The 16,974-nt window shown below is 37.8% G+C and overlaps 1 protein-coding gene across 1 annotated transcript; it reads left to right on the top strand.

The window, feature by feature from the left end:
- Positions 1 to 7,502: 7,502 nt before the first annotated feature.
- LOC109218859 lies at positions 7,503 to 8,177 on the top strand. The gene is made up of 2 exons (XM_019383252.1): positions 7,503 to 7,933; positions 8,036 to 8,177. The coding sequence occupies exons 1-2, from the start codon at positions 7,503 to 7,505 to the stop codon at positions 8,175 to 8,177; spliced, it is 573 nt and encodes a 190-aa protein (XP_019238797.1).
- The last annotated feature ends 8,797 nt before the right edge of the window (positions 8,178 to 16,974 follow it).

The following is a 16,974-nucleotide window of genomic DNA, read 5'->3' as shown; positions in this document are numbered from 1 at the left end:
CCGTTGATCACACACTTGATCAATTAAATCACAGCTGTCCAAATTAGTTAAAGAATACAGCTGCATTTTTTTATTCTTGGATTCTAGAATAAGCCCACATGTGTGAGGCATGTGATACACATTGTAAAGAATATTAGTTTGTTATTAGATAGCCAATAGCAATTAGACAAGTGTATAGGAATCTCAAATTCTGTTTTCATTTTTTTTCTACAGATATACTTGTATATATTGAGCTTCAGCTTTAATGAATACACACAGAAAATTCCATACATCATCTTCTAGTTTTTTTTACATTCCATTATGGTATCAGAGCACTGAAGCATTCAAGCTCTGAAACTCGATCCAATTCAACAATCATCTAAATTTTCTGTAAGCTTTCCTTCATCATGGGTGATACACCAACTCCTGAAGCACCTGTAACTCAGACTGTAGCTGGAAATACAGTCACCTTCGACACAAATCACCCCTATTTTCTTCACTCTTCTGATGCACCAGGAATGGCTCTTGTCAATTCAGCCTTCAATGGGAGAGGTTTTCAAGGATGGAAGAGGTCTGTCCTCATAGCCCTTTCAGCAAAGAACAAATTAGGATTCATCAATGGATCCTGCCCTCCACCTATCATCACCTCCAAAGATTTTCAGCCATGGAGTAGGTGCAACGATATGGTTACCTCATGGTTGTTGAACTCACTATCCAAGGACATTGGGGATAGTGTGATCTACTCCAAATCTGCCAAGGACCTCTGGACCAGCCTTGAACACAGGTTTGGCCAATCAAATGGTGCCAAATTATACCACCTACGTAAGGAACTGTCAGGATTGGTTCAAGGCAACAGTGATATAGCAAGTTATTTTACTAAACTTAAGCGATTGTGGGATGAGTTAGATTCTCTTAACTGTGATGTTAAGTGTTTGTGCAATTGTGTGTGTGAGGGGAAACAGAAATTGGAAAAATCACTAGAGGATGAAAGGCTCATCCAATTTCTCATGGGGTTGAATGATATCTATGGACAGGCAAGGGGAAACATCCTAATGATGAACCCTCTGCCCAACATCAATCATGCCTATTCACTTGTGTTACAAGATGAAAATCAGAGGGAAATCTATGCTAATCCTCTCATTTCCCCTGAATCCTCATCCTTCATGGTAGGAAATCAAGCAAACCTAAGTGGTCAGAATGCTTTTCAACAGAGAAATAGTAACAAGCAAGGACCAAGGAACTTTGGACAGCTTCAAAGATCAAACAACAACATTCAAAAAGGAACAAATTCAGGACAAAGAAACACTGCTTCCAGAGAAAAGAAGAACAAGTTCAATCCAAATGATTCATGTACTTACTGCAAAAAGGTGGGACACTCAATCAATGACTGCTAAAGAATCATAGGTTTCCCTGAAGATTTTGAGTTCACTAATGGCAAAGGAAACCAGTTCCAAGCTAGGAGCAATGGGGTTTTTACAGGAGACCAGGTAGATGATGCAAACAATGGATACAGTGAAAGTCTGAATCAATATCTATCTAAGGAGAAATTCTCACATTTGGTTCAGTTAATCAAACAAGTTAAAACTACAGAAACAGCAAGCACCAGTTCTGAGATCAATGCCAATGCTGTAGCTGGTACTATTATCAAATATACTAGATCTTGTTTTTCAGTTTTTAACACCTCTACCTGGATTATTGACTCAGGGGCATCAGAACATATGTGTTTTTATTCAAATGCTTTTTTATCTTTATCTCCTCTTCCTGTTCCTCTACATATAAACCTTCCTAATTCCTTTCAATTAACTGTTACTCATACAGGAAGAGTTTCTATTTCCCCTGATTTTATTTTAAGCAATGTTCTTCATGTGCCTAGTTTTAGATACAATCTTTTATCAGTTAATAGGTTTTGTATACAGTTTCACTCTATAATCACACTCACATCTAATCAATGTCTCCTGCAGGCCCCTTTTAATGAAGAGGCCTCAAGTTTTTGGTGAAGCAAAAGGGGGACTATATCTCTTGGAGCCTAATGTTGTTAGGAATAGTTCACAAAACCATGTAGTTTCAGTTTCAGAATCAAATGATGTCATGTCTATTTCAGTTTCTTTTCCTCTTTCTGCAAGTACATTTTCCAATGTAATTCTCTGGCACAAGAGATTAGGGCATTTACCTTTTTCATCAATGAAACAATTCAGTTTTATCTCTTTTCCTTCTAATTCAGATGTTTCTGTGATGTCTGCCTAAAGCTAGGCAAACTAGATTGCCTTTTCCTTTGAGTCAAATAAAATCTAAAAGAACATTTGAATTAATTCATGTTGATGTTTGGGGCCCCTATAAGGAGCCTACTTATAATGGTTTTAAATATTTCCTTACTGTGGTTGATGATTATAGCAGGGGTACTTGGACATTCCTCCTAAGTACCAAGAGCAATGCATTTCCAGTTTTGAAGAATTTTTTCACCATGGTTGAAAGGCAGTTTGGAGTTAAGGTTCAAAAATTGAGAACAGACAATGCTTTTGAACTTGGGAAAGGTTTCCAAAAGGCAGTTTTTCTTAGTTCTCAAGGGATACTGCATCAAACTTCATGTGTCTCAACTCCTCAACAGAATGGAGTTGTTGAGAGAAAACACAGCCATCTCTTGGAAATAGCTAGAGCCTTACTATTTCAATCTAAAGTTCCTATTACTTATTGGGGAGAATGTTTATTAACTGCCACTTATTTGATTAACAGGCTACCCTCTAAGGTACTTCATGGGAAGACACCTTATTCTATTCTGTTTCATAAGTCCCCTTCCTACAATTTTCTCAGGAATTTTGGTTGCCTATGTTATGTTTCTACCTTGTCCAATGGGAGAACCAAATTTGATCCTAGAGCTAAGGCCTGTGCATTTCTAGGATATCCCTTGGGGCAGAAAGGGTACAAAGTGCTGGAGTTAGAGACAAAGAAGGTCATTGTATCTAGGGATGTACATTTCTATGAATATAAGTATCCCCTTGCTACAACCACCACCAATCCTGATTCTATTTTTCCCATTCCTTCACCATCAGACTACTCCCTTCCTATAATATCCCCTTCCACCTCATCACCTGATCCTACAACTCCTCCCTCACCAGGATCTGTTTCTTCCCCTTCACCTCTTATCACTCACTCACCTTCCACACTCCCTTCCTCACATTCTCCTTCATCTTCTGATACCCCTAGTGCTTCAGTTCCACCAATCAGAAAATCCACCAGAATTACTTCCCAGCCTCTTTATCTTAAGGACTATATTTGCAATAATATCTACCTTAGTGAAGTAACTTCTGCCTGTTTTGCCCAGCCTAGTCAGCCCTCTATTTTTTCTTTTGGAGCCCTATCTCCTGACAATCGGCATGTTCTACAGTCAATTTCAGAAATTTCAGAACCTAATAGTTTTTCACAGGCATCTTCACATTCAGGATGGAGGAAGGCAATGGCTTTAGAGATTGAGGCATTGGAAACTAATAAAACCTGGGATGTAGTTCTCCTACCAGTTGGAAAGAAAGCATTACCTTGTAAATGGGTATACAAGGTGAAGCACAGATCTAATGGAAGCATAGAAAGATTGAAAGTCAGACTGGTGGTTAGGGGGGATATTCAAAGGGAAGGCATCGACTACACTGAGACTTTTTCTCCAGTAGTCAAAATGACTACCATCAGGTGTTTATTAGCAGTAGCTACTAAAAGGGACTGGCCTATTTATCAATTAGATGTTAGTAATGCCTTTTTACATGGGGATCTACAAGAGGAAGTTTATATGAGATTTCCCGCTGGCCTTACACCCCCTTCACCTAATCATGTTTGTCTTCTCAGAAAATCTCTTTATGGTTTAAAGCAGGCCTCCCGACAGTGGTATGCTCGGTTAGCTGGTGCATTAAGTTTTAAGGGTTATTCTTCCTCTTTGAATGATTACTCTTTATTTTTTAAGAAGCAAGGGGATTTGATTTCAATTGTTGCAGTCTATGTCGATGATATCCTTATTAGTGGCAATGACACATTGGAAATTGCCTCTTTGAAGTCATTTCTACACTCTGAATTCAAAGTCAAAGATTTAGGGAATTTGCATTATTTTTTAGGCATGGAGGTTATGCGCGAAAGGCAAGGAACGATAATCTGTCAAAGAAAATTTACCTTGGACTTGCTGCAGGAATTTGATATCTCCAATCTGCCTTGTGTTTCTTCTCCCCTTGAGCCATCCTCCAAGCTACATGCTGATGAAGGGCCTCTTCTCACAAATCCGACCATTTACCGTCATCTTGTTGGGAAATTAAATTACTTAACCCACACGAGGCCAGATCTTTGCTTTGCTGTGCTCAAACCTAGTCAATTTATGCAAAGCCCTCGTCTTGCCCATTTTGCTGCTGTTTTGCGAGTCCTCCCCTATCTATGTTCAGATCCTGGGCAGGGCATTCTCCTCAATTCATTCCCTTCACTCTAAGTTGGTTGCTTTTTGTGATGCGGACTGGGCTTCTTGCTCGGAGACTAGACGCTCAGTTAGTGGTTTTTATGTTGCCCTCGGAGGTTCTCCTATTTCTTGGAAATCCAAAAAGCAGGCTTCTATCTCATTGTCATCCGCCGAAGCTGAGTACAGATCTATGTGATGAGTGGTTGCTGAACTCACTTGGCTCACTCGTCTTCTTGATGACCTCTCTGTTTCACCACAACTTCCCGTTCCTGTTCTTTCTGATAGCAGGGCCGCCATTCACATCGCTCGAAATCCCGTCTTCCATGAACGGACCAAACATGTCGAATTGGACTGTCATTTTGTCCGTCAGCAGTTCCTCTCAAGCTTAATAACCCTTTCCTTTGTTCTTTCTTCATCTCAGATTGCCGATATTTTTACCAAATCACTTTCTGGGCCATCGCACCATTCTATTCTGCGCAAGTTGGGGATAATTTCATCACCCTCCAACTTGAGGGGGGATGAAGAGAAGAAGAAATCCTATTTGCATCAGCTGATTGATGAAGCTGATAACATTAACAATGAAGAAGAAGAGCAAGGAACGTTTAAAAGAGAAGAAAAGGGAAAGTCTCTAGGCTTTCCGACAAAAACGAAGCCTTCGGAGTTATCTAGAAACAAAGTTAATACAATTGCACAAAATATCTCAAGGAAAGATCTTATCTCAACCGTTGATCACACACTTGATCAATTAAATCACAGCCGTCCAAATTAGTTAAAGAATACAGCTGCATTTTTTTATTCTCAGATTCTAGAATAAGCCCACATGTGTGAGGCATGTGACACACCTTGTAAAGAATATTAGTTTGTTATTAGATAGCCAATAGCAATTAGACAAGTGTATAGGAATCTCAAATTCTGTTTTCATTTTTTTTCTACAGATATACTTGTATATATTGAGCTTCAGCTTTAATGAGTACACACAGAAAATTCCATACATCATCTTCTTACTTTTTTTTTTTTTTTTTTTTTTTTTTTTTGCATTCCATTAGTTTCTGGGGTGAGACCAATGACCATTTTTGTGGTTATATAGAATTATTACACGTGAACCTAACCTTCTTTCCTCTGTATATATTTGTAAACTAGTGTTTCTGGGATGGGAAAAGTTAATAAGTTAGTTGTAAAGAAATTTATAAATATGAAACTATCAAAATTCATTAATATGCGACAAATAAGCTATGCCACCCTAAATATTCGTCACTAGATTATCTTGGGAAAAGTTAATAAGTTGCTAATATTGATGCTATATACTTTTTTTTGTAGGAGTAATATATGTGGGAACGTTTATACTCCTATATTTTTTTCAAATTCAATAGTGGAAAAATAAGCTAAGGAACATGATAAATATTATTATCCAGTTAGAATTAAAGACGGTGGGGTTAACTTTGTAGAGGTGGTAATAAATGAAGAGAAAAACTGCCGACTTTTATGAGAAGAGAAAGGTGAGGGAGAGGAAATAAAGAAAAAGACAAAGGGCAACCATCTTTGGGCAAATCCAAGGCATATATAAGCGGCTCCATCGACAACACATGAGACGATATGGTGTCAATTTCTACTATTTGTCACCACTCGCCATCCTACTATGGTAGCAATTGATCGAATTAATTCGGATTCGCGTTTCAGGAGATATATTACGAGAGAGTTTTAGTGTTTTTTATGTATATATCGAAAATAATTTATTCTTTGAATCTCATACTTTTGATCTAGGGAGAGAAACGTTTCCCATTTTACCCTTAATTTGATGCTTTCCTTCGTTACCTCTCTTCTACTTCCTCTTTCGCAGTCAGTTTCCTCTAAAATATCGGCCCTCGTTTTTTTTTAATTTTTGGATAATGACCTACCACCCCTCCTTGGCTAACACTTGGGGATTTAATGTATTTTTCACTTTCTTCTTATTTTTTACCTACCTATTCGGCTACTGTAGTATTTGGCTTAACAGCCAAAACTCTTCTCTTTTAGTAATATTTTATTTAAGTTTACCCATTTGTTTGCGAAGCAGCTTTATGCATGCCATATTTTCTTTTACAGAACTGCACATTAACTTTGAAGAAGAGAGAGTGGAATGAATTTATAAAAGACTGCAAGAAGAGAGAGTGGAAATTAGTGTTTGAAGGTTCCAAGTCAACTGCAAATCTATAAGTGGCTCTTAAAGTTGATTACTAATTAGCACGGATAACCAAAGAAGATAACATTTATAATTGTCATATAAATATGAGACATAATATAGTAATTAATCAAAAGTGAGCTCTTTCTAGTTTAAAGTTTAAACTTTTAGATAAGATGATCACATAATTCAACTTTAATTTGAATCCAAGATCTTCTATCAGTGTTGGTGTTAGAATAGGCAAATTAGATATATTTAGATGCTAGTTAATGTTTTGGGCCTAGTTTCTTTTTACTCTTGTATTTATGTTTTAGCCCAATTGTACAGGTTCTTAGTTAGGGCCCATTCCGGTGTATCTTTTCATTTTTCCGGGTCACTATAGTGAAGCCCAAGTATGTAATAAATAACTATGATTCATTTTCACATACACAGAAGAAGCAATGCTCTCGAAGCTTTTATTCTTAGCAGACATGGTGTAAGCCCTAGTCTTCAATCTTCCTCATTTCCTTCATTTTCTTCATGTTAACATGGTATCAAAGCCGAGATCCATCTAAATCTCGTGCTGAGAATTTGATTGATCCTACACTCGTCGTTTTTTTATATACTTCGTCCAACATTGATTTTTTCGATATTCGTGGTCCGATGGTGGTTTTCTGTTCGATTTTTTTTTCTCCAACATTCTGTTCAATCATCTACTCCAGTGCATAGTAGCGGTGAATTTTACTTTCAGACGATTTCAAGGATTTCGACTTAAATTAGGGTTTGCTCGTATCGAAGCTCTATGACGACGACTGATATTGAGGTGTTCTTTTCTAGTTGAAGGTCGTAGCTCTTTCCGATTGCGAAAGAGATTGGTAACATCAACTTCATTCTTCATTGCATCTTCGTATTTCTGCTTGCATGACCTAGGTTCTCTGTATAATTGTTTGTGAATCTGATAACATGACCAATGGAACTCCTTATACATCTTCAACTCCTGCTATTTCTCGCACCGCCTTCCATGAGGACGACTATACTCATCCATGTCATCATCCCTATGTGCATCCATCAGATGTTTTGGGGACCTCGTTGGTCTCCACTCCGTTTGATGGAACAGGATATGGTAGTTGGAGGCGTAATGTCCTTGTTGCACTCTCAATTAGAAACAAACTAGATTTTATAAATGGAAACTACCAGAAGCCTTCATCTACTTCACCTCTTGCCAGACAATGGCAGAGTTGTAATGACATTGTCATCTCCTGGTTGGTAAACTCCTTGTCTAAGGAAATATCTCGCAGTGTGGAGTATTCAGAGTTTGCAAGGGAAATTTGGAATGAGTTAGAAGAGAGATATGGTATGGCTGATGGTGCTAGAGTTTTTGAACTTAAGAAAGAGTTAGCACATATTTCCCAAGGGTCTCTTGACATAGCCTCATATTTCAACAAAATCAAACAGTTATAGGATGAAATAGCTTCCATATTTGCTGGTCGAACTAGGGTGTGTTCTTGTGGGGCTAAGTCTGCAGAAGATGAGGAACAGAGGGCTTATCGGTTTTTAATGGGTTTGAATGATACATATATCCAAACCAGAGGTAATATTCTGATGATGAAGACACTTTCTTCAGTTGGAGCTGTGTAGCATCTAAGGCTGTATTCTGGGCCGGGCCCGGGCCTAAATAGGCTAAACGGGCCGGGCCCAACGGTCCCGAGCTTTGGCGGGCTGGGCTCTGGCGGTCCCGGGCCAAACGGTCCTGGGCTTAACGGTCCTGGTGGGTGGAACCGGCCCACTGTGGGCCTAAGCCCACATGGTCCCGGGCTAAATGGGTCGGGCCCACGGGCCTAAACAGGCCTAAGTGTTCCGGGCTATTTTTTTAAAATTTTTTTATCTAAGACATTTTTTTGTAAATTATATATATATATATATATATATATATATATATAGAGAGAGAGAGAGAGAGAGAGAGGGAGAGATAGATAGATAGATAGATAGATAGATAGATAGATATAGTGCCTTATATAATTTCTTGTAAATTATATTATATAATTGTGACTTAAATCTTCTAATTCAAATTTAAACACAAAAAAAATTGCAAAAAATTATTCAAGGGAATGCCTTATAATTTTTATTATTACGACATTAACAAAAAATGGCAATATCTTTCTTAGTCTTCCTCCTCCCAATGGAATGAGCACAACAAGGTGCTAATACCACCATTNGCTAAATACCAACCAACTTAAAAGGAAAAAAAACTAATGAAGATGTTGCCAAAATACAAGTTACATATTAGTCTACATATTATCTCTAACAAATTTCATAAATCCATCAAGGTTCGTAGGAATTTCCGTTGGTGGTGGCAGAAAAGAAGCTTGTTCATCACCGCTTCCGGACGAAGTAGCATCCTCCGCAAGTTCCGCTAGCATTTCTTCATAAGCTTCGTCTATCTCCGGTTGTGATTCAGCAAGTCCAAAATTTCTTCTTTCCGAACGGATCCAATCTCTGAAGAGTACTGATTTTTCCAAGCTCTCCCTCATAGACGCTCTATGATCACCGACTTGAAGTCTCGCTTGACTGAAAGCGCTCTCCGATGAAACTGTTGAAGCTTGAACACTTAAAATATCTCGGGCCATCCTTGAAAGAACCGGAAAGTGTTTTTCTTTGTCCTTCCACCATTCCAAAACATCAAAGGTGCCGTCGGGATTCTCTTTTTCAAGTCCCTGCGACAAATAAACTTGAAGCTCGTTTAGTTGTGAAGTATCACCAATATTATCACCTTGAGAACCCCTGAACTCCGTCCAAGAACTAAGTGCTTTTAGGCACGTAGTTCTTTTAGATGATTGCGAACTAGACGAAGTAGGAGTTGGAACATTTGGTCTAGCATGATCTAAGGCAAGTTGATAAGCATTATAAATTGTTTGAGCATTTATTTTAATTGAGGCTTTTGCATCTGCAAGTGTAGCAAATTCCTCATCTGAAAGATCTAAAGCCTTATAAATACCAAAAGTGAGGACCTCCTAATTTCATGGTAGGATTTAACATGGCAGCAACACCATAAATAGGGGGGATAGGGAAATAATATTTTTTAAACTTATCTTTCATAGAATCAATAGCAAGTTGATAAATTACCCCGCCCTCTGAAAATTAAACAAACAAATCACAGGGTGCTGCAATATAAACTAAACAGTTAGAAATAGTATCGCCCATACAATTCATTTGTAGCTTCATGAAATTGTTCTAAAAAATCTACAAGAATTTTAACATTAGTCCAATGCTGATTTGTAAGGATTTCATCATCATCATCACCACCAAACACAAGCATTAAACTTTGCGTTTATTGGGTTTCTATATTCATATGCAACAACTAAACTTTCATGCATGTAATTCCATCTAGTCGGACAAGGTTTAGGAACCTTTATCTCTCTAAGGCCTAATTCATCATATTTTTTAAAATATTCTCTAAGTCTACTTCTACGGCTTGAATAAAAAAGCCAATTAAGAGCCACTTTAACCCTTTCAATTTCCACATTTAAAATTTTTATACCATCACCGACGATTAAATGGTAAATATGACAAATACATCTAACATGGAACATATTACTAAATGCAGGATTTAGTGTAGTTGTAAGCAAGCCTATAGCATTAGTGTTACTAGAAGCATTATCCATAGAAACTGACATTATTTTATCTCTAATGCAAAAATATTTACAAATATCTGCAACTGTGTTAGCAATAAACTTATTTGTGTGACGTGAATTAATTATTCTGTAAGCAATAATGCGCTTTTGCATTTTTCATTCCTCATCAATCCAATGAGTGGTCAGTAAGATAATCACAGTCATTACCACTTCTACCATATCAGTAGTAATAGCAATGCGACAATCTATATGAGTAAATAAATAGCGCAAATATTATTCATATTCATGTGTATATTTATAAATATCGCTCTTTACAGTTGCGCGAGGCCATCCTTTATAAGTAGGATTATAAACTCTTCTAATATAATGCACAAAGTGAGGGTTAGAAGGAAAACTATAGGGTAAGCACATAACAATAACCATTTTTGCCAATTCTTCATGATCTTTATTTGGATCGTAATATAAAATGCCACCGGTAACAGTGTTAATTCCCGGTTGAACTAGATTTGACCCGGTACTAGGGTTAACCTCAGTTTCTACACTTCTCCCCTCTTGCTGCGCTTTCATTTGAAGATATCTAGCTTTATCTCTAGGGTGTGTCTTTATGTGTCTAGTCAAACTACCCGTACCGCTACGGTCTCCAGTATATTTATGAGCCATCAAAGACCCACAAGTTTTACACTTAGCCTTATTTTGTTCTCTTAGTTGGGTAAAAAAGTGCCAAACAAGAGATGTTTCGGGCCGTTTAGAAGGTTGTTTATTAAAAGTAGGGGTTACTACAGGAGGGTCAGGCGGGGCATCATTTGGATTATTATCAGTTGGGTTAACAACAGGACTAGTAGGTGTATCATCTAAATCCGGTTGCGTTTCATCTAAATCATCATTTTCCTCATCATTTTCATCGATAATTTCATTAGGATAAAGAGCATTCATATATTCATCATTTAATTGTTGACCTGGTGCAACATCATGGCAAAATTGACTATCGGTAAATTAAAAATAAGGGTTATCACTATCAAGAATAATAGGTGGAGGAGGACGGGTAACAGGTCTGGGTCGGGGAGCCGGGGGAGGAGTAGTAGCTTGGCGACTAGATTCACCAATTTTAGATTTTCCCTTACCACCAAACATTTTTTTCAAAGAAAAGGCCATATTAATTATAATTATACAAACTAAAACAAACAAAACTATAATATTAAAACATAAGAGCTGGAACGAGTTTACCGAATTGACGAACAATTTCTTAAAAATTGTATATCGTTGAAGACTTGAAGACTTCAATTCACCAACTTCACAATTTTCCACAAATTGCAATAATAAAGTAAGTAATTATAGAAGAAAATTAGAGAGAGATTGATGATTTTGTGAGTAAAGATGAAAGAATGAGGGGGTATTTATAGTTGAAAATAGGGAAAAAGTATAATTATAAAAAGTTAGGGGTTAAAACAAAGTTTGGGGGCCAAATGGCTATTTTTTAAAAAGCCAAACGGCTAAATTGGCAGGCCAACGACTAGTTTTTAAACTTCCAACCGTTGGCCAATTTTTTTTAAATTTTTTTTTTGGAAAAATAGCTGTTGGGCCCGGTTGAACCGGCCCAGGCCCTCCAGCCGATCCCGGGCTCGTGGTCTTAACCTGGAGGACCGGCCCATAGTGGGCTTTTAGGACCGTTTGGGACCGGACCGTTTGAACCGGCCCGTTTGGCCCGTTGTCTCGCGGTCCCGGGCTGGGCCAGCCCCACAATACAGCATTAGTAGCATCCTATTATCTGATGAGAAGCAGAGGAATGTGTCTGCTGGGACTCAGTTTCCTTCTACCTCTGCATCTTTTAATGTTGGAGTCTCCAGGTAGGGTTATCCTTCTAAAGTGAATTTTGAATCATCGAAACCAAATGTCACCTGCAAATACTGTAAGAAACCCGACCACACTATAGACAAATGCTACTAACTCCATGGTTATTCCCCAAGTTTCAAGTTTACTAAAACTCCTAACCTTAGAAAGACTGCTGCACCTGTTGAGCTCACCAGCCATCCTGAATCTAGGAGTGGTAACATCTCTACTGACATGGTACTCGTCCACAGTCTGAAGATACGTATGCTATCCCTGGGATTACCAAGGATCATTATTCTCAATTGATGTTGTTGCTTCAACAGTCACATCTGTCTCATTCTCCATCTACTTTAAACTTAATGGGGTCAGCCAATTTTGCTGGTGAGTTAATTCTTCCTGGTGTGTCTTATGGTGCATGTATGTTGACCAAAGTGGATGGCATAGTGTGGATCATAGACTCTAGGACTTCTGACCATATGACTTCCACAAAAAATTTACTCTTTAATGTCCAAACCTTACCTGTTCCATACCTTGTTTCTCTTTCAAACGGCTATAAAGTCAAGGTTACCAATATTGGATTATTGGCTTTATTGCTTGATTTGATATTGCACAATGTACTTTATGTTCCTAGTTTTCAGTATAATCTCATTTCTATCCACAAATTACTTTCTCATTATGATGACATGGTACAGTTTACCAAGGCTGCTTGTACTTTACAGGGCCCTTCAGTGAGGAAGCCAGTGATACTTGGTAAGCCGGACAATGGACTCTACAAGCTGTTTCAGTCTGTCTTTGCTCCTAGCCCAGATTTTTCTTCTCTTACTCATCCTGTTGTTTCAACTGTTTCAGTTTCTAATTCTTCTGTTCATGCTAGTGTAATTGATGACCTGTAAATACCATATCAGCTATTGATAATATGAATAAAGCTGAAGTTCTTTGGCATTAGAGACGTGCATATTCCTTTCTCTAAACTGAAAACTATATCTGCTATAAATTAAAAATTTCCTCTTAAACAATCCTTTAGTTGTCTATGTCCATTAGCTAGGCAAACAAGACTGCCTTTCCCTGATAGTAGTATACAGTCTACTCACCCATTCCAATTAATTCACATAGATACTTGGGGACCTTATCACACACCTACCTATAATGGTTACAAATATTTCTTGACCATTGATGATTTCTCAAGGGCCACTTGGACACATCTTATGGGAGCCAAGAGTAATGCTTTTGATTTACTCAAGGCTTTCATTGCCATGGTTGAAACTCAATTTCATACTAAGGTTCAGGCTGTCAGAAGTGATAATGCCTTAGAATTGCGCTCTAGTGCTTCAGGTTCTATTTTCTTTTCTGAAAAAGGAATTCAACATCAAACTTCCTGCCCACACACTCCTCAACAAAATGGAGTGGTGGAAAGGAAGCACAGACATTTGCTTGAAACTGCCAGAGCTCTATTATTTCATTCTCATCTTCCCATTAGATTCTGGGGAGACTGCTTTCTCACTGCAATGTACTTAATCAATAGGTTTCCTTCTCCTCTCCTTAATCACAAAATTCCCTATGAGTTGTTATATGGTTCTGTTCCCTCTTACTCTCATCTTAAAGCTTTTGGTTGTTTGTATTACTCTACTATAACTAAGTTGCACAAGGATAAATTCTCTCCCAGATCCACCCCATGTGTATTTGTGGGTTATCCTTTTGTTAAGAAAGGTTATAAACTCTATAGTCTCACTTCCAAAACCTGCTTCATCTCTAGGGATGCCATTTTCTTAGAACACATTTTTCCTTTCTTTAAGGCTTCCAATCAGTCTTCTCACATTCTTCCTTCTCCTCTATCTACGTGTTTTGATACTGATTGTTTTGCACCTCTTTCTACTTTATCTTCCCCTCCACCTGCTTTTTCTTCATCTATTGATCCTCCCTCTCCTGTTTTGCATTCTGATTCTAGTTCCTCTGTAACTCCCACTTCACCTCCTAGCACTTCACCTCATTTTCTTCACCTACTAATCATTTAATTTCTGTTTCTTCTTCTCCGTTGCCTACTTTGAGAAGACCCTCTAGACCACAAAACCCTCCTACTTATCTCAATAGCTATGTTTGTCAGTCCTTATCCTCCAATTCCATATCAGTCCCCTCTGTTGGTCAATTGTATATCCCAGAGCCAAATTTATATTCTCAGGCAGCCACTATTCCTGAGTGGCAAGATGCCATGAAGAAGGAATTTGAGGCTTTGGAAGCCAATGGGACTTGGGAAATGGTAGTATAGAAATGTACAAAGCTAGGTTGGTGGTCAGGGGTGATACTCAAGTGGAAGGGGTTGACTTTCATGAAACAATATCCCATATTGTCAAAATGTCCACTATTACAACCTTAATTGCTATGGCCATTAAGCAGCAATGGTCTCTGTTCCAACTTGATGTCAATAATGTTTTCTTTCATGGTGACCTTGATGAAGAGGTTTTCATGAAGCTTCCCCCTGGATTGTTTGTTCCTGCCTCCACTTCTTCTTCTACATATTTGGTCTGCAAGCTCCATAAATCCCTTTTTGGGTTGAGGCAAGCTTCCAGACAATGGTATGCTAAGCTGTCTCAAGCTCTTTCTTCTAGAGGCTACATGCATTCTCTCAATGACTATTTTGTCTTCACTAAGGGTTCTGGGCTTCTTTGGTTATATTGGTTGTTTATGTAGATGACATCATCCTAACCGATACTGACTTGAAAGAAACCCCTGAAGGGCTTTCTCCATGATCAGTTCAAAATCAAGGATTTGGGTCTCCTTAACTACTTCTTGGTATTGAAGTTCTCTATACTTCTTCTGGAGTTTTGTTGCATCAAAGAAAATTTATTCATGACCTTTTAGATGAGTTTCACTCTCTTGAGTGTTCTCCTGTCACATGCACCCTTGAATTAAATGTGAAGTTGAAGGCCAAAGAAGGTGAACCTTTGCCTATACATGAAGAGTATAGAAGACTCATAGGCAAGCTGAATTTTTTAACCCATACCAGACCTGACCTCAGCTTTACAGTCCAACATCTGAGTCATTTCATGTAGTAACCTTGCCTCCCACACATGAAGGCTGCTCTTCATCTTCTTAGATATCTCAAGGGTTCAGCTGATTCTGGGATCTTTTACAACAATGATCCTGCTATGTCTTTACAGGTGTTTTGTGATAGTGACTAGGCCTCTTGCCCTGACAGTAGGAAGTCAGTCACTGGTTTATGCATCTTTTTTGGAGGTAGTTTGGTGGGTGGGAAATCCAAGAAGCAACCTGCGGTTTCTCTTTCCTCAGTAGAAGCTGAGTACAGATCTATAAGTAACGCAGTGGCTGAAGTTACTTGGTTGTCGAGGTTGTTGTCTGATTTTGGTGTACTTCTTCCCACACCTGTGCCTATATTTTGTAATAGCTAGGTTGCCTTTCATATTGCTAAAAATCCTATCTTTCATGAGAGGACAAAGTACATAGAATTGGATTGTCATTTTGTACGTGCCAAACTTGGAGATGGGCTGATCTCTCTTGTCCACACTCCCAGTGCCTCTCAAACTGCTGATATACTCACGAAGGTTCTATCTGGTCCTGCTCATCACATACACACTCGCAAGTTGGGGGTTTTGTCACCCTCCAACTTGAGGGGGGTTGTTAAAATAGGCAAATTAGATATATTAGATGCTAGTTAATGTTTTGGGCCTAGTTTCTTTTTACTCGTGTATTTATGTTTTAGCCCAATTGTATAGGTTCTTAGTTAGGGCCCATTCCATTGTATCTTTTCATTTTTTCGGGTCACTATAGTGAAGCCCAACTATGTAATAAACAACTATGATTCATTTTCACATACACAGAAGAAGCAATGTTGTCGAAGCTTCTGTTCTTAATAGACATGGTGTAACCCTAGTGTTCAATCTTCCTCATCTCCTTCATTTTTCTTCATGTTAACAGTTGGGCCTCCTTGTTGTAATGTTAATGCTGCTGACATCTAATTTTGATAGTAGGCCAAGATGTTATAGAATTGCACATTAACTTTCAAGAAGAGAGAGTGGAAATGCAAGTTAAAAGACTCAAGAAGAGAGACTGAAAATAAAAGTCAGAAGGTTACAGCTCTGCAAATCTATACTAGCTCTTAAAGTTGATTACTTAGCACGGATAACCAAAGAATATTACATGTATGCATGTCATATAAATATAGAGACATAAAATAATAAATAATTAAAAGTGAGCTCTCTTTAGTTTAAATGTTAGACGGATGATCACATAATTCAATATGGTTTTAGATCCAAGATCTTTACTTAGTCTTGTCCCTCTATGTTATAATATCTATACTTCTGACATCTAATTTTGAGGGCATGCCTAGATGTTATAATGTCCCATATTAGTTGAGAGCACGAATAGTTATTTCTTTATACGGTGATGAGCAATTATCTCCACGTGAGATATAGACTTTGAGGTTGTTTCCTTGCTGACAATTGCAAAAATACTAACCCTTTTATTCTTTTAAAATGATAAAAAAGAAAAGGAACTATCTTATTTTTATTTCTTCCGAAGCAGGAGTAGGCGGTAGCAGGAGGGAATGTGGGTAATTCCTGTGAATTGATAAATTATAAACAACATAATAATCATCTATCGTATTGATGATTTCGAATGTATTCTTCCCAAAAAATCTATACATGATTTGCAGTATCCTAGCTAACGATTACCTGAATATCTCGATGATATAAAAGTTGCTTGCTTGCACAATTTTCGGTATTTATTTATTTGCTTAGAAAATATGCTTGAGCAATTTTGAGTCTACTAATAAGAAGAAAAGATTTAAGTAATGTGAAGAAGGTGATTGTCACTCTGACTCGGCTCCAACAAAAGACAAACGTACGTTGACATTGGATTTCAATATATAGTGTATGTGTGCGCGTATATATATATATATATATATATATATATATATATATATATATATATATATATATATATATATATATATATATATATAT

Source organism: Nicotiana attenuata, unplaced genomic scaffold (assembly GCF_001879085.1).
Source record: "Nicotiana attenuata strain UT unplaced genomic scaffold, NIATTr2, whole genome shotgun sequence".
Lineage (NCBI taxonomy): Eukaryota > Viridiplantae > Streptophyta > Magnoliopsida > Solanales > Solanaceae > Nicotiana > Nicotiana attenuata.
Note: the sequence above shows the minus strand (reverse complement) of the source record. Positions and strands in the feature narration are given on the sequence as shown.